The sequence below is a fragment of the Chrysochloris asiatica genome, unplaced genomic scaffold (genome assembly GCF_000296735.1).
Source record: "Chrysochloris asiatica unplaced genomic scaffold, ChrAsi1.0 scaffold00268, whole genome shotgun sequence".
NCBI lineage: Eukaryota > Metazoa > Chordata > Mammalia > Afrosoricida > Chrysochloridae > Chrysochloris > Chrysochloris asiatica.
The window spans coordinates 2,518,731-2,538,246 of record NW_006408786.1 but is presented as its reverse complement, the minus strand read 5'-3'; the positions used below and the strand labels follow the sequence as shown (position 1 = coordinate 2,538,246).

Below are 19,516 nucleotides of genomic sequence, written 5' to 3'. Positions count from 1 at the left end.
TGCTCCAGGTTGTTGTTGCTAAGTGCCATGGAGTCAGTTCTGACACAGAGCAACCCTGTGCAGGGTTTCTGAGGCTGTAAATCTTTACGGGAGCAGAAAGCCTCATCTTTCTCCCATGGAACAGCTGGTAGTTTCAAATTGCTGACCCTGAGGTTAGCAGCCCAATTCATAACGACTACACTAGTAGAGACCAATTATTGTACCTTGGGGCAGTGTGGTGTCTCTGTAGGACAAATACTAGACTGCAGACCGCAAGGTCAGAAGTTCAAGCCCACCAGCCATTCCTCAAGAGAAAGATGGGATTTTCTGTTCCTGAAAAGATTTACAGCTTTGGAAACCCTATACAAAGTCGTTATGAGTTAGAACCAACTTGATGGCAGTTAACAGCATTGTACCTTGAACAGCCTCTTGTAAGCTTTTAAGACTGCAGGTACTACACAGTGAACTAGGAAGTAGAACATATCATGAAATACAGTATTGGGTCAATTAACTAGAATCACCCATGAAACTATCAACCTCCAAACCAAGTAACCAAATTCCTTGAGGTGTTTTGTGGTACATAAGCAGCCTGAGCTGCTCTTTGTTGTTTTTTCATTTGTTTCTTTAAATATACAACTTCAGTCAACAGACATGATAAATATTTTAACTTGCTTTCTGCACTCTTTGTGTCATTGCAGGTAAATTTAGTTTTTCTTCTCTTGGTCTTTTGGATTTTGAAAAGGAAGCTTTCTTCCCTCAATAATGAAGTGTCAACCATCCAGAATACAAAGTAAGATTGGACAAATGGTACTTCTCACCCCCTCTTTATATACTTACCCCCAATACTCCTCCCTCCTACATTTCCCCATATACATACACCCACCCCATTTACATACATCCACATATATCCGCAAAGGCTTTCGATTGTGTGGATCACGACAAGCTATGGACAACATTGCAAAGTATGAGTATTCTGGAACACTTAATTGTGCTCATGAGGAATCTGTACGTGGACCAAGAGGTAGTTATTCAAACAGAACATGGGAACACTGAATGGTTTAAATGAAAAAAGGTGTGTGACAAGGTTGTATTCTTTCACCATACTTATTCAACCTGTATGCTGAGCAAATAATCTGAGAAGCTGGGGTCTATGAAGAAAAATGTGGCATCAGGATTGGAGGAAGACTCATTAACAACCTATGATATGCAAATGATACAACCTTGCTTGCTGAAAGTGAAGAGGACTTAAAACATTTACTGATGAAGATTAAAGAGCACAGCCTTCCGTATGGATTACATCTCAATGTCAAGAAAACAAAAATCCTCACCACTGGACCAATAAACAACATTCCTATCAATGGAGAAAAGATTGAAGTTGTCAAGGACTTCATTCTTCTTGGATCAACTGTCAACACTCATGGAAGCAACAGTCAAGAAATTAAACAGTGTATTGCATTAGGCAAATCTGGTGCACAAGACCTTTTTAAAGTGTTGAAGAGCAAAGATGTCACCTTGAGGACTAAGGTGTGCCTGACCCAAGCCATGGTATTTTCAATCACCTCATATACATGCAAAAGCTGGGCAGTGAATAGGGAAGACCATAGAAGAATTGATGCTTTTGAGTTATGGTGTCAGAGGAGAATTTTGAAAGTGCCATGGTCTGACAAAAGAACCAATAGATCCATTTTGGAAGAAATGCAGCCAGAGTGCTTCTTGGAGGCCAAGATGGCCAAACTTCGTCTCTCATACTTCAGACATATTGTCAGGAGGGACCAGTCACTGGAGAAGGAGGTCATGTTTGGTAAAGTGGGGGGTCAGAGAAAAAGAGGAAGACCCCCAACAAGATGGATTGGCCAAGTGGCAGCAATGATGGACTCAAGCGTGACAACAGTAGTGAGGTTGGCCCAGGATCGGGCAGTGTTTTGTTCTGCTGTGCATATGGTCTCTATGAGTCGGTACCAACTCAATGGTACGTAAAAACTACAACAACAATCCTATATTTAGGCTCCAGGGACTAGTAAGTCCATTGTAATCTCCCACTGTCACAATTGATGAGAACCTACACAAGCTAAGTAGCGTGGCCATAAATCTTCGTTTGCCTGAGACATCTCCAATTTATGACTGCTGACCCATTGTGATTATTACAACACCCCTTTTGACCCTATTTAAAGAGAGAAAACACCCAGTTTTAAAATGCTTTACATATATACAGTACTAATTTTGTTCCAGATATTATCCTATGTTTTACATATATATTAAATTCTCATTTAATCTTTGCAACAACCCTCTGAGGTAGGACTATGACAAAGGTAAGGGAACTGAGTTACAGAAAAGTCAAGTGACCTGATCAAGTTCACACAGTTAGTTAGTGCCTGGACTTGGATTTAAACCTAAGAAGTATAGCACCAGAAGAGCTACCATACTAGTATGCTCTGGTAGCATAGTGAGTTATGATCTGGCTGCTAACCACAGGTGATAGTTCAAATCTATCAGTTGCCCACCCGTAAGAGAGATGAGGATTTCTGCTCCTATAAAGATTTTTAGCCTTGGAAACTCTATACAAGGTCGCTATGAATCTGAACTGACTCTGACACACAACCTATTATTAGGTTTTTAACATCATCATTTCTGACTCCCCTTAGGATGCTGACATTCAAAGCAATAGCTCAGCTCTTCATCCTGGGCTGCACATGGTGTCTAGGCATGTTGCAAGTGGGCTCAGCTGCTCGGGTCATGACCTACCTCTTCACCATTGTCAACAGCCTGCAGGGCATCTTCATCTTCCTGGTGTACTGCCTCTTTAGCCAACAGGTAAACATTGACCTTTTATTGTTTAAAATTAAGAAAAGTGTGGAGATACCAATATTAATGAACAATTCAAGTTGTCTTCCCTGAATTTTTATCTGGGTTTGTTTGTAATCAGTATGTAAAGACTATATTTTCTCTAATTTTAAGATCGAAAGATTTTCAGAAAACAACTAATTGCTACATTAAGGAACTATGATGTTTTTCTTCAGCTTTTCAATTTCTAATAGTCAGCTGTTGCTGTGTAACAAATATCCTTAAAAAAACTCAATGGTTTTTTTAGGATATTTGTTACAATTTGTTACATCCTGGGTCAACAGGTGGGTTGAAGTTCATTCTAGATCTTGGCACAGGAAGGCAAGCCCTACTAGCTGGGCTAGGTCATTTCAGTCTTCTGCTTACATCACCACTGCTCATATTACATTGGTCAAAGCAAGTCACATGACTAAACACAAAGTTGTTTTTAGGTATGATCAAGTCCATTCTGGCTCATAGCGACTTTATGCACAACAGAACGAAACACTGCCCAGTCCTGTGCCAACCTCACACTCGAGCCCATTGCTGCTGCAACTTTGCTAGTCCATCTCATTAAGGGTCTCCCTCTTTTTCACTTTACCAAACATGATGTCCTTCTCCAGGGTGTGGTCTAAAGTATGAGAGATGAAGTCTGGCCATCTTGGCTTTTAAGGAACATTCTGGCTATACTTCTTCCAACACAGATTTGTTTGTTCTTCTGGAAGTTCATGGTACTTTTAATATTCTCCTCCAACACCATAACTCAAATGCAAATTCTTCTGTGGTCTTCCTTATTCCTTGTCTAATTTCCACATGCATATGAGGTGTTTGAAAATACCATGGCTTAGGTCAGGTACACCATAATCCTCACACTGTCATCGTTGTTGTTCAACACTTTAAAGAGGTCTTGTGCAGCAGATTTGCCTAATGCAGTATGTCATTTGATTCATTGACTGCTGCTTCCATGAATATTAATGGTGGAGCCAAGCAAAATGAAGTTCCACCCACCATGAGACAAGGGCAAGGTTATAATACTACCACAGTAGAGTGAAGTATTGAGATAGATAATGCAATTTTATCCTACCATTTAACAGATTTCTTAAACATATTTCATGTGTTGACATAGTCTCCACACTAGTATGTTTAAACAGTTTGATAGTGAAATCACATAAGGTAATTTCCAACATTTTGTTATGAACATTTTCAAATGTACAAGAAAGTTAGCAGAACTGTGTAGTTAACACCTAGATTCTATAATGAATATTGTGTCATATTTGCATTATTACACAGCTATCCATTTATTTTTCCCTCTTTCCATTCATTCATCCATATCATTATAAGCAAATGTAATTTAATTGTTCAGCCAAAGAAATAAGCAGGCAACTCTTCTTAATGGATATGCACCTGAGTGAGCCCAATGCAGAAGACTTCAATCTAGTCTTCCCTCCGTTTCCATTCTCCCATCCCACAAGTAGGTTAACTCTGAAGTGCATGCCCTAAGCTTTCTCCCTGAGGTCCCCAACAGAACTGAACCTTGGTTGCCCACAGAAAATAAGTCCTTGATAGAAACACATCCTTTACTGTCTGCCTTCTCTTACCTCTATCAGCACCTAAATGAACTTCATACACTTGAAGTCTTGTGTCACTTCAACTCTTCTGGGGCACCCCAAAACATTATCAGTAGGTTTCTCTAGATTGAAGAGTTATATATGACTTCTATTGTCTTACTTTCACATATGCATTGTTGTTGTTGTTGTTGTTGTTAAGTGCCGTCGAGTCGGTTCCGACCCATAGCGACCCTGTACAGGGTTTCCGAGGGTGTAAATCTTTACGGGAGTAGAAAGCCTCATCTTTCTCCCGCGGAGCGGCTGGTAGTTTCGAACCGCTGACCTTAAGGCTCGCAGCCCGATTCGTAACCACTACGCTACCAGAGCTCCTTCACATATGCATAGCTCTCATTTTTTTTTATAACAAAGGTGTTTTCTGTAATAGGAAACCAAAAAAAAATGTTATGCAGTCAATTCTGACTCCTGGTGACATGCATTCCAGGACATACTTGAGCACCATAGGATTTTCTTGGCTGTAATCTTTATGGGAGTAGGTAGCCAGGCCTTTCTTGTCCAGTGCCACTGAATGAGTTCAAATCAGTTAGCAGGTGGGCCCAAACTATTTGCATCACCCAGGGACCTTTCTATAATATGAGAAGTCTTTTAATAATAAATGTCTTCATGTTAACATGGATGACAGGGCTGGCAATATACAAGAGGGAGGTTGGCAGAGGAACCATGAAGGTAGCAAAAGACACAGGGAGGAATGCAATAGATAAAGTGAATAGAGGTAAATACTGTTGACTATTGGTACATGGAGTCCTGGTGTGGCGCTGTGGGTTAATGCACCAGACTACAAAGCCATTTGAACTACAGAGTCAGTGGTTCAAGCTCACCAGATGCTCCTTGGAAACCCTATAGAGAGTTACTATGGGTTGGAACCGACTCGATGGCACTTAACAACAACAACAATTGGTACATGGAAGGGATTGCAACCATGTAATGAAGCAAAATTGATGACCTGCTGTGTACCTTCACTCCATTCATAATAAAAAAGTTGGGGAAAATAAGTGTCTTTTTCTGACATGCTGGCATTTCTCCTCTTGGCCAATGTTAATAAAAATCATCATGGTATTTCCTTTGATATTCCAGGTCTGGAAGCAATATCAAAAGTGGTTCAGAGAGATTGTGAAATCAAAATCTGAGACTGAGACTCACACACTTTCCACCACACAAACCCGACATAAAACCAGCGAGGTAAGACTTGTGGCTTATTCTAATGTTTCACTTCTTTGATGTCTCTAACTTTCTCCTGTTGTCTTAATACTAAGCTCCTTTCATGAAGGATAGAGGGAAGAGTTACATTCCTGACTTAAATACCTGGCTTATATCGCTCATTCTTACCATATTCTTCGGTTACTCTTTGCTGCTCACTGATAATACTTGACAACTTCTGTATAGCTTGTTGCTGTTGTTAAGTGCCATCGACTCAGTTCCAACTCATAGTGTTTCTCTGCACAACAGAATCAAACTCTGCCAGTCCTGCACCATCCTCACAATTGTTGTTACTCGTGAGCCGATTGCTACTGTCACTGAGTCAAGGCAGCTCCTCTTTGTCACAGATCCTCTTCTTTACCAAACATGATGTTCCTCTTCAAGGACTGGTCCTTCCTAGTAACATGTCCAAAATATGATAAATACAGTCTTGTCATCCTGGCTTCTAAGAAGCATTCTGGCTTACTTCTTCCAACACAGATTGGTTTGTTCTCCTGGCAGTCTGTGATACATTTCATATTCTCTCCAACACTGTAATTCAAATGCATCAGTTCCTCTATGGTCCACATTTTCATTGTTCAACTTTCACATGCATGAGGTGATTGGAAATAGCATGGCTTGGGTTAGGCACACCTTAGTTCTCAAACTGATATATTTGCTCTTGAACATTTTAAAGAGGTCTTGTGCATCAGATTTGCCTAATGCAATACAACCTTTGATTTCTAGACTGCTTCTTCCATGAGTGTTGATTGTGGATCCAAGCAAAATGAAGTCTTTGATAACAACAATCTTTTCTCAGTCTATCATATTGTTATTTATTGGTCCAGTTATGAGGATTTTTACTTTCTTATCATTGAGGTGCAATCCATATTGAAAGCTGTACTCTTTGATCTTCATCAATATTTTAAGTCCCTTTCACTTCCTATAAGCAAAGTTGTTCATCTGCATATCCCAGGTTGTTAATGAGCCTTAATCCAATCCTGATGCCTCATCCTTCTTCATATAATCCAGTTTCTCAAATTATATTCTCAGCATACAGATTGAATAAGTATAGTAAAAGAATACAACCTTGGTGTATGCCTTTCCTGATTTTAAACAATTTAGTATCCCCTTGCTCTATTCTAACAATTGCCTTTTGGTCTATGTACAGATTCCTAATGAGCATAATTAAGTGTTCTGGAATACCCAATCTTCACAATATTGTGTATGTTAGCATTATGCAAACAGGCACGGATAAAGCATTACCAATACCATGTGGCATCCATTTAAAGTGGAATCCTAACATTAGAAGGTCCTGGATAGAGTAGGAAAAAATGTGGACCAAAACTCAAAATCATAAAATAAAATAAAAAGGCCAGTCTGACCGGTCAGACAGAGACTAGTAGAAACTTGAGACTACAGCCCTTGCTCACCCTTCAGGCCTGGAACTGAATTTACCCCTTTGGCTTAATTTTCAACAAAGTAATGACAGGTATATAGGGGGAGCAACACCAGTGAGGTCCGTACACCATAGAATGAACAGTCACCATTCAAGTTCTAAAGGACAGCATTTACACAATGACAAAGTTCAGAAGAGTTGGGGAAAAAGGAGGACTAGAAACAAGAAACCCAGAAGGAAGTGACATAAGTCATGTTCCATGGAGGGGGCTACAGTCAGTGAGATGAAATGAAGTGTATGGTTTGTTGAATGTAAAACTGATGATTTGCTCTGGAAACCTTCATTCAATTAATCATTAAAAGATTAAAAATAAAGTAGAACCCTATAGGGGAGACTTAAAAGCATAATAGTATCCAGATGCTCTACCTCACTATCAGGGAGGCATGGAGGGAATAATGGGACTTTCCTGGGGAGTAAATGACCCTGTTAGAAAGGGGAGACTTCTGGAACTCAGTTGCTGGTATGTGGCTGTTCTTCCATTGAGCTAACTCAGACTCAATGCACCAAGAAATGAGCTTCCAGCATGATCTGAATGAGACTTATCTTCACAGTTCTTTCTTATTTTCCCATTTGGAGAGAAGAAATAAAATAGCATGATGGTTACGAATTGGGCTGCGAACCTTAAGGTCAGCAGTTTGAAACTACCAGCCGCTCCATGGGAGAAAGATGAGGCTTTCTGCTCCTGTAAAGATTTACAGCCTCGGAAACGCTGTACAGGGTCGCTATCGGTCAGAACCGACTTGACGGCACTTAACAACAAGGAAGTATGTGTAAGTAGCCCTGGGTACTGTAGAATAAGCATTGGACTGCCAACCACAAGGTCAGCAGTTCAAGCTCACCAGTCATTTTGCAAGAGAAAAATGAAGCTTTCTGATCCCATAAAGATTTGTAGCCTCAGAAGTCGGCATCAACTTGGTGGCAGTTTGGTTTGGTTGATTTAGAAAGAAGGTATGTGTGAATGAACAAGAAGGGCTCCAAAGCTCTAAATCCATAAAATCTCTTCCTATCATGTTCCAATTCATGTTTTTCAAGTACACATCCACTACAGAATCACCAAAGAGCCTCAGAATACTTGGTTTACACTAAGAAAATGCTGATGAATCACGTTCTTTATTTCTTAAGATAATTTGTGATTTTCCTCAGCAGTGACAAGCTATACTGCAGTCACTAAAGAAACATGTATTTTATTAGAATTGTGTGTGTGCCATCAAGTTGTTCTGACACGTAGCAACCCTACAGGACACAGTAGAACTGTCCCCTGTAGGGTTGTCTATGCTGAAATCATTGGAGTCCTGATGTGGTGCTGTGGGTTAATGCACTGGACTGCAAAGTCCTTTGAATAGCAAGGTGAGTGGTTCAAGCTCACCAGTCACTCCTTGGAAACCCTACACAGGGTCACTATGGGTTGGAATTGACTTGACGGTACTCAACAACAACAACAGTCATTACAGGAGCAGATCACTAAGTCTTTGCTCCCACAGAGCCACTGGGAGGGTTCAAACTGCTGATGTTTAGGTTAGCAGCCAAGTGCTTGGCCATTGCACTGGAAGGGTGGCAAATTAATTATAAGTCCTTCCAAAAGGACCAAGATGAATAGAGGCCAGAAAACAAGTCTTAAGAGCTGTCGAGTAATCAGAAAAAATTTTTATGAGCATCAGGTTTCATTATTTTCAATCAGGAGAAAATCATGATAGGTACAGACAACTGAACTTGGCCTATAAACATGACTGTGGTCTCCCAGAGACTCTCAAACTGTCCATACTCCAGTGAATGGGCCCCCACAAGGAAATATGGACATTTAGTTTGAGGATTACTTACCACTGGGGAAACACAAAGGTGAGTGAATCTTTGAAAAGGGAAAATATCAAATTAAAATTATGAGTTTCTCTTTTTAAAATGTAGGTTTAATTTTTCTCTTTTAAGTTTAATTCAAAGAATCTCTTACACGTGCCCCACCCCTCCCCAAGTACAAGATGTGAGTAGAGAGTTAACAAAATCCTTTCTCTTTCTCTACAGAAAAAATCTGACCTTTGTTTAGCTTTCTTGATCTGTAAATCTCTTGGAAATTTGACAAACAAGGAAGGTCAGCTGTGTAATCAGACAGCATTATGTATGATTAAAGTTATGCTTGACTAATAAATTGCCAGACAATGAGTCATAAATTCCTAGAGGGAAATCATAACTTTAGGTTTCCTGCACACAGTGACTCTTGTGTCTTTTGCCAAGACTACACAAAACTATGTTCCTGCGCTGCTACAATATCTAAACAAGACTTCTAAACAAGGCTGTAACTGATGAGAAGCAAAATTAATACTTGCTAAGTTCTACAATGTGTTAGGCGTTCTGGTAGGCTTACAGAAAGGAAAAAGACCAACACAATTACTGCATTCATGGGGCTTTGAGTCTATCCTTTCTTTATAAAAAACATCCAGAGTGTTGAAACTTTCAGTGGGATACTATGAGGACTAAGGTGTGCCTGACCCAAGTCATGGTATTTTCAATAACCTCACATGCATGTGAAAGTTGGATGGTGAATAAGGAAAACCATAAAAGAATTGATGCTTTTGAGTTATTTATAAGTCTTTCCTTTTGAGTTAATTATAAGTGTTGGAAGAGAATATTGAAAGTGTCATGGGCTGCCAAAAGAACCAACAGATCTGTGTTGGAAGAAGTGAAGATCTGTGTTGGAAGAGTGCTCTTTGGAGGCCAAGATGGACAAACTTTGTCTTTGATACTTTGGATATTTTGTCAGGAGGTACCAGTCGCTGGAGAAGGATATCATATTTGGTAAGGTGGAGAGTCAGAGAAAAAGAGGAAGACCCCCAGTGAGATGGATTGACAAAGTGTCAGCATCAATGGGCTCAAGCGTGACAATTGTGAGGTTGGCCCAGGACTGGGGAGTGTTTCGTTCTGTTGTGCATAGGGTCGCTATGAGTCAGTACCGACTCGACGGTACCTAACAACATCAACATAGTTGAACATTTTTCAAAGAGAGTAATTCTTTATCCTGGGTTATTGAAAAGTGCTCCCAATATAAGCTAAAAAGACCACACCTACCCTAGGATTCTAAATGCTGAGAGAGCATGCCATCTATTTCTGCTGAATTAAGCTCTCTGGCTTTAACACATTCCTGCCTTTTACTCAGTTTTTATTGTTTTATCCTTATATCCACATTTAATCTAAACATCTCTATTTTGGGAGGTTGGGAGTCTTTCAGAACAAATAGAGAAAATATTAAAATTAGAACATTCAACTCTGTGAATTTAGTTTGCATCATGAAGAATAAATTGGAGGTGAGGGAATTCACTATACATGTCATCCTTGGATAAAATATTTGATCTTTACTTCCTAAAGTGTTCGTTCTGTATAATAGGATCCTGATATAAGCGTGTAGATTTAGATTTCTCCTTGCTATGATGTGTTCAGATGTGAGTAGAGAGCTAGCAAATTCCTTTCTCTTTCTCCACAGAAAAAAATTTCTTCTTCTTTAAAGAGAAAATAAACACCAGCAATAAGAAACTCAACTTCCTGACTTCCCTTACAGATTTATCTGCATCCATAGCTGTTCTTGCTTCCTTTTTCCACCTGGATTATGACCAGTGCAAATACTTCCTTGTTTTTTTGTAACTGGGGAGGCCTCCTTTCAAGGTCTTTCATCTAGCTCTTACTCTCACGTCTCCTAAACTTGCTCTTTAAACTCATGCAGCCCTGCAAACCATCAGCTTCTCCCAAATTATGAGCTTCACTTCCTTTCTTATTCAGCCTAAATTTCATGATCCACCACATCAAAGAATTCTCTCCTATATTTTCAATAACTTTGCTAACTTTTTTTCTGATTCCATTTCGTACTTATGTGTCCATTTCTACATACCCAGAATCATTTATAATCACTCAACTCAAGACCAATTCAACTATGGTAAGCACTGTGGATTCTTAGCAGAAACCTTGATTATTCTCATATTTGAGAATGTAATGTGTCTAGGTCTAGAGGGTCGTTTGAGATTGGTGTAGGCCATCAGTTATCAACTGTAGGTGGTTTCCCCACAAAGACATTTGACATTGGACATTCTTTACAGTCATGACTGGGATGGTGCTGCTAGTACATTGTAGATAGAGGCCAGGGATGCTCCTAAAGATCATACAATGCATAGGAAATCCCACCAGCAAGCAGTTATTCATCCCCAAATAATAGTACTGAGATTGAGAAATTCTGGTTTAAGCTAACCATGGTGATCTCATTCCCATTTGTTATAGATGGCTTGATGATGAACATTTGGACAACTTCTAGCCAATGACATGTAAGAAAAGCCTGCTTTAAGATATTTTTTCATTGATAAAAACAAAGGCACATTCAAGCCTGTCCATGACTTCCTACATTGATGCTGCCATACAATAATATGATACTTAGAAGAAAGTTATAATTAAAAAACTAAGAGTAGAAGATTGGAAATATGGGAATAATCTGGACTTTTTGGACATTATTGAGTTGCTGAACCAACCCTTGCACGTTTTTGTTATATGAGACAAACAAATCCCTATTATGAAGCCATGTTGAGTCAGGGATCTGCTGATTGAAGCCCAAAGCATCCCTTCTTATGAAACATGTGTCTTCATTCCTCCATCAAGGCAGTGAGATCCCAGGATCATACAACTTGGGGCCATCACAAATTCATGCTCTCTGATAGAAACAGAACCCTCCATGGTACCTAGAGATCTATGTTCATATCCCAAGTCAACGTCTCCACAGGGGGTGTTCCAGATTTTCACCTCCTTCCTCAATCTTCATCACTTTTCCCTTTACATATGGAAGAAGACCTTATCTTCTACTTCAAAGAGAAAATAAAATAGCAAATATTTTAGTATTTTCACTGTCATTCACACATATACACATACATTTACATGCTTTGGATAGATAAATTAGATAACAAGATGATAGATAGATGATTAATTGATAGATGATAGATAGGTAAAGATAGACTATTATATATATATATATATAATCAGGGGCTATGTAATATATACATTGCATATGAACCCTGGGGTGGTGCCCTAGGCCAAACACTGGACTAGTAACTACAAGGTCATCAGTTCAAATCCACCAGTCATTGTAGGGTCACTGTGAATCAGAACAATTCGACAGCACACAACAATACCAACAACATTGCATATATAAATATAAATATATATGAGACTCATGAAAACAATTTGTCCAAAGGACATTAATGACCCTAAGATTTGGAAAACTAGAAGAGCTATCACTGCCAACTGCTCTGAAAGTCATCACAATAGGAGGTCCTGGCTAGAGTAGGAGATAAATATGGAACAAATCTCAAAACCATAGAAAAGGTCAGTCTTACTGTTTTGATAGAGACTGATGGAGTCCCAAGCCTTTAGCCCTTAGCCACACTGCAGATCTAAAACTGAGCTCAGTCCAATGGCTCAACTTTCAAACTATAAGAAAAAAATAAGAAAAAGGGAAAGGTTTTTTTGTTTTAAAGTTTTACATGTTTTGAAAGTACTCTTTGTATTACAAGGACAGGAAAGTTCCCAGTACAATGTGTGAATTGGAGAACAATGTGCAGTTTCTCCCTTAGGGACACAAAGTCAAAAGTGTCTTTCATGTTATTTCAACACAATTTTGCAAACATAAGAAATTTTTTCATTCATTTTGTGAATTACAAAACAATGTAGTTTCTCAAATGATTGACAAGTCTATGGTGTGTATACCTCATAGTGTTGTTGTTTTCCTTGTAAATCTATCTATTGATAGAATTTGAGCAATGGAGGTGAGTTCAGTTGAGATCAAAAGGCCAGCATTTGCCCACGGACAAAGTTCAGAAGGGTTAGGAAAAAGGAGGAAGGAAAACAAGAAGTCCAGGGAGCAAGTGTGTGCTAAGTGATGTCACATTGAGGGGATTGCAATCAGTGAGATGAAATGAAGTACGTATGATTTGTTGAGTATGAAACTTATTATCTGCAGGCTTCTTGTGAAACCTTTGTAGTGTATAGGATAATAGGTGGAATCCTAAGCTCCATCCAGAACCTTCTGAAGTAGGACATTCCCACTTGAAAGAACAAGCAGACCAGCCTGGAACAGCTAGAGGAACAGAAGATACTTCTTGAAAGAAAGAGCAGGAAAAATCAAAAAAAAAATGGCAGTCTGATTGGCTACTACAAGAGCAAGCAAGTTTTTTGCTGGGGAGACATCAAGGCAAGCAATCAATTCCCTTCAGGACAAACCTCCCTCCAAGACTGAATCTCAAAGAGAGCACATGAGCAGGCATGTAAGCTTGCTGGGAACCACACTGATCTACTGGTGAGTGGAAGAAGCGGAAAGGAAGCAATGAAGATGGGCTGAGTTCGACCACATTCTATAGACTCCCATCAACCTGGAGATGAGCAAGAGAAGAGGAAGGGATGGTTGGTCTAAAGTGTGGTGAGACCTGGGAACTCCTGAATCCATGGACAGGAACATAGCCACAAAGGGCTAGAGCCAAAAGTGACATGTCCAGCTGATACGAAGTAAGGGGATACACAAAAGGATGCCCAAACTTGTACATAGTACCCATTTGACCTAGCCTCAATAGTTTGATGACCAGAACTTGACTAGAGGAAGATTTTTTTAAAAAAATTTTGATAAAGGAAACAAGTGTAACTTGTGACAATTTGATTAACTTGACCTATATTTATGAATGTAAGGAGCTCTGGTAGCGTAGTGGTTATGAATCAGGCTGCAAACCTTAAGTTGAGCAGTTCGAAACTACCAGCTGTTCTGCAGGAGAAAGATGCGGCTTTCTGCTCCCATAAAGATTTACAGCCTCAGAAACCCTGTACAGGGTCGCTATGAGTCGGAACCAACTCCACGGCACATAACCACCACCACCACCATATTTATGGATATAGTAGCTCAAAATACCAACTGAGAGGGAAGGAGTCTTCACATCAAGTATCAATCCTATCCCCTCTGTATATAAGGTTGACAGGGACAGGAAGCTTAGACATTGGCTACCTAAAATGGGGGGATATAAAGGCATGAAGTGACTAACTTACAAGATTTCAAGAGGGAGTTTAGTTTCACAGGGTGTGGGGGAAGGTAGAATCCCCACTGAATAGTTTTCATCTTGTCTAGACAGGTCTGGTGAAAGGAAATGGGGATAAGATTCTTATGATTCAATAGTGAATAATTGTTATCATGACAAATTGTGACTGTCACAACTGTAAAGGTATAAGTTTTGTAACAAAAAGCGGGGAGTAGTTAATCTTACATTCCATGAACAGAGTACTCGAGGACCATCAAGGAAGAAGAGCATGTGGAGTGTGGGACCCTATCCAGAGAGCAGAGACACCAGAGATGGAGGCAGAGATGAGGACATGGAGAGAGGGAGCATGTGAGAACTCTAGATTCATAGAAAGAGAAAGGTTATATGCTGGTAGCCAGGAGGAAGGCTTGCAGAATGTGCCATTTGGTTGTTTAACTGATTATATAGTCTTGAGTTTGTTTGTGTACATCCCCCCCCAAAAAAAAAAAACCAGAGGGAATAGAAACAAATACAGTTGAATGATGTAGTCATTGCAATGAAACAATGAGTGTAAAACCGATGTTCTCCCATGTAAACTATCACTCAATTCACAATAAAAACTTTTTTTTTAATTTATTATCTGCTCTATAAACTTTCACCTAATTCACATTAAAAAGTATTTTTAAAAGAAAAATATATATAAAGTTTTTCCAATTCAAATAAATGAAATTAAAAGGGTGTTTCATGTTATCAAAGTACACTTAGTGTTACAGGATGGGAATATTTCCAATACATTCTGTGAATGAGAAAACAATGTACAATTTCTCTCATTCAAGTAGATGAAGTCAAGAGTTTTACCTGTTATCAAAAAATTACTTGTGTAACAACGCAGGAATGTTCCCAGTACATTTCTGTGAATGAAAAAACAATTTTCAAATGACAATCTCTCACACGTAAGTACACAAAATCAAAAGTACTTTTCATGTTATCTTAGTACGATTTTGTTTTGCCAAGGCAGGAAATTTTCTAGTACAGTATGTGAATTATAAAACAATATAGTTTATTCTATCCTTATATACCACTACTTATCTGTCAGTTTGTAACAGTGTGGTGACTTGTGTGTTACTGTGATTCTAGAAGCTACGTCATGGGTAGTTTAAATACCAGCAGGGTCACCCACGGTGGACAGGTTTCAGCTGAGCTTTCAGACAAAAACAGACTAGGAAGAAAGAGAAGTGAACTACTTCCGAATATTTAGTCACTGAAAACCTCATGAATAGCAGTGAAACACTCTCCGATATAGTGCCAGAAAATGAGCCCCTCAAGTTGGAAGCCTCTCAAAATGCGACTGGGGAAGAGCTGCCTCCTCAAAGTAGACTTGACTATGATGATGTGAATGGAGTAAAGCTTTCAGGACCTTCATTTGCTGATGAGGCACAACTCAAAATGAAAAAAAACAGCTATAAACATCCATTAATAATCAGAACGTGGTATGTATGAATTATGAATCTAGGAAAATTGTCAAAAATGAAATGGATTCACAATAACACATTTAAAAAAAAATGAAATGGAATACATAAACATCAATATCCTGGGCATTAGTGAGCTGAAATGGATTCGTATTGGCCATTTTTAATCTAACAATCACATGATTTACTATGCCGGAAATAACAAATTGAAGAGAAATTACATCTCATTCATCATCAGAAAGAACATATCAAGATTTGTCATGAGGTACAACATTTGTCTGTGATAGGATAATATCCATGCACCTGAGGGAAGACAGTTAATATCACTATTATTCAAATTTACACACCAACCACTAAAGCCAGTGAGGATGAAATTGAAGAATTCTACCCAAATTCTTCAATCTGAAATTGATCAAGCATGTAATCAAGGTGTGTTAATAATCGGCAGCAATTGGAATGCAAAGGCTGGAAACAAAGAGGAATGAAAGCTCAATATGGCCTTGATTATAGAAATGATGCTGGAGATCGCAAGATAAAATTGTGCAAGACCAATGATTTGCTCATTTCAAATACCTTTTTTTAAACAGCATCAAAGATGAATATACACATGGGCCTCACCAGATGGAATACACAGAAATCAGACTGACTACATCTGTAGAAAGAGATGGTAGGAAAACTCCATATTATCAGTCAAACAAGGCCAGGGGCAGATTGTGGAACAGACCATCAATTGCTCACATGCAAATTCAGACTTAAGCTGAAGAAAATGAAAACAAGTCCACGAGAGGCAAAATATGACCTTGAATATATCCCACCTAAATTTAGAGATCATCTGAAGAACAGATTTGATACATTAAACACTAAAAACCGAAAATCAGAAGCGTTGTGGGATGATCAAGAACATCATATAGGAAGAAAGCAAAAGGTCTTTAAGAAGACAAGAAAGAAGGAAATGGCCAGAATGGATGTCAGAAGAGACTCTGAAACTTGTTTTCCAGCATAAAGATGCTAAAGCAAGTGGAAGAAATGAGTCAGTAAAAGAGGTGAACAGAAAATTTCAAAGTTCAGCTCAAGAAGACAGTAAAATATTATAATGAAATGTGCAAAGACATGAAGTTAGAAAACCAAAAGGGAAGAACTCACTCAACATTTCTCAAGCTGAGGGAACTGAAGAAAAAAAATCAAGCCTTGGCTTGAATTATTAAAAGATTCTCTGGGCAAATTATTGAATGATGTAGAAAGCATCAAAAGAAGATGGAAGGAATACCCAGAGACATTATACAAAAAGAAATGGTCAGTGTTCAAATACTTCAAGAGGTAGAATATGATCAAGAGCCAATGATCCTGAAGGAAGAAGTCCAAGGTACATTGGAGTCATTGGCAAATAACAAGGCACCAGGAATTGATGGAATAAAAATTGAAATTTTTCAACAAAGTAAGGTGGCACTGGAGGAACTCACTTATCTATGCAAGGAAATTTGGAAGACAACTACCTGGCCAACTGATTGGAAGAGATCCATATTTGTGCTCATTCCAAAGAGAGGTGACCCAACAGAATGTGGAAATCATTGGACAGTATCATTGATATCCCATGCAAGTAAAGTTTTACTAAAGGTAATATAGAAATGGCCACAACCATACATTGACAAAGAACTTCCAGAGGTTCAAGCCAGATTCACAAGAGGGCATAGAATGAGGAATATCATTGCTGATGTAAGATGGATCTTGGCTGAAAGCAGAAAATACCAAAAAGATGTTTACCTGTGCTTTATTGACTACACAAAGGCTTTCAATTGTGTGCATCATGACAAGCTATGGACAACATTGTGAAGTATGAGTATTCTAAAACACTTAATTGTGCTCATGAGGAACCTGTACATAAACCAAGAGGCAATTGTTCAAAGGGAACAAGGGAACACCAAATGGTTTAAAATTAGGAAAGTTAGGTGACAGAGTTGTATTATTTCACCACATTTATTTAACCCGTGTGCTGAGCAAGTAATCCAAGAAGCTGGGTTATATGAAGAAAACCATGGCATCAGGATTGGAGGACGACTCATTAACAACCTGCGAAATGCAGATAATACAACCTTGCTTGCTGAAAGTGAAGAGGACTTAAAACTTACTGATGAAGATCAAAGACCACAGCCTTTGATATGGATTGTATCTCAATGCAAACAAAACAATAATCCTAACCACTGGACCAATAAACAATGTTCTTATCAATGGAGAAAAGATTGAAGTTGTCAAGGACATCATTCTTCTTGGATCAACTATCAACACTCATGGAAGCAGCAGTCAAGAAATCAAATGATTTGCAATAGGCAAATCTGCTGCACAAGACCTTTTTAAAGTGTTGAAGAGCAAAGATGTTAGTTTGAGGATGAACGTGCACTTGACCTAAGCCATGGTAGTTTCATTAACCTCATATGCATGCAAAATTTGGACAGTCAATAAGGAAGACCATAGAATAATTGACGCATTTGTGTGGTGTTGGAGGAGAATATTGAAAGTACCATGGACTGCCAAAAGAACAAATAGATCTGTGTTGGGTGAAGTACAGCCAGAGTGCTCCTAGGAAGCCAGAATGGTCAGACTTCATTTCTCATACTTCAGACATGTTGTCAGGAGGGACCACTCACTGGAGAAGGATATCATGTTTGGTAAGGTGGAGGGTCAGAGAAAAAGAGGAAGACCCCTAACAAGATGAATTGGCATGGCAGTCCGACTGATTACTACAAAAACAAGCAAGTTGCTCACCCAGGAGACATCAAGGCAAGTGGTTGGGTCCCCTCAGGGCAAACCCACTTCCAAGACTAAGACTCAATGGGAATACACAAGCAGACATGCACTCTGACTGGTGACCACATTAGTCACCGATAAGGAGAAGTGAGGGGAAAACAGCAATGAAGCTGTGAGCTAAGTCCAACCACGTTCAATAGACTCCTGTGAACCTGGGTGGAGACCTGGTTGGCCAGCAGTATGGCAAGACCTGGGGACTCTTGGGACCAGAGTCAGTGACATAGCCACAGAGGACTAGAGTGGAGAGTGAAGCATCCAGCTAATAAGAAGAGAGGGCATCTGCACAAGAATACCCACACTTGCAGATAATACCCACTTGACCTGGCTTCAATGGCTGGATGATCAGAACTCAACTAGAAGAAGAAAGAAGAGGGGAAAAAGAGTAATCTGATACAATTTGATGAACTTGACCTACACCTATGGATGCAGTAGCTCAAAAGAGGGAACAAATCTTTACAGCAAGTATCATTCCCACCCCCTCCATACACAGAGTAGACAGGAATGGGCAACTTGGACACTGGCTACCCAAAATGGGGGCTGGGGGAGGTTACAAAGGCAAGAAGTGACTGGCTTACAAGCTTTCAAGAGATAGCCTAGATCCAGAGGGTGTGGAGGAAAGTAGAATCTCTGCTGAGTAGTATCCAATCTGTCTGGACCGGGCTGATGAAAGGAAATGGGGATAGCACTCATGTGGCACAACAGTGAATAATTGCTATCAGGACTGATTGTGAGGGTTGTAAATGTAAAGGTAGACATTTTGTAGCAAATGGAGGGGAGTGGCTGACTTTGCAGTCCAGGAGCAGAGATCCCTGGGATCATCAAGGAAGAAGAGCACAGTGCAGGGCCCTACCCAGAGAAACAGTGATGCCAGAGAAGGAGGCAGAGACGATGACATGGAGAGATGGAGCATCTGGAGACTCTAAACCCAGAGAGGGAGAGGGGCTGTGCGCTGATGACCAAGGGGCAGGCTTGCAGTATATACCCTTTGGTTGGTTGATGATCCATGGAAGGGACTGTAACCATGGCAAGAAAACAATATACGACAGGATGAGTGTAAAGCTAATGTTCTCCCATGTAAACTATCACATAATTCTCAATAAAACATTGGAAAAAAAAAAAAAAGATGGACCGGCAAAGTGGCAGCATCAACGAGCTCAAGCATAGCAA

At 39.5% G+C, this 19,516-nt stretch overlaps 1 protein-coding gene across 1 annotated transcript in view; it reads left to right on the top strand.

The window, feature by feature from the left end:
* The window catches only part of EMR3 (egf-like module containing, mucin-like, hormone receptor-like 3), a 71,514-nt gene extending 60,192 nt beyond the window's left edge, over positions 1-11,322 (top strand). The window contains exons 12-15 of the mRNA XM_006874324.1: positions 678-769; positions 2,622-2,790; positions 5,499-5,603; positions 11,314-11,322. Coding sequence (XP_006874386.1) covers positions 678-769; positions 2,622-2,790; positions 5,499-5,603; positions 11,314-11,322 — 375 coding nt within the window. The remainder of the gene's footprint in view (positions 1-677; positions 770-2,621; positions 2,791-5,498; positions 5,604-11,313) is intronic.
* Positions 11,323-19,516: the final 8,194 nt, after the last annotated feature.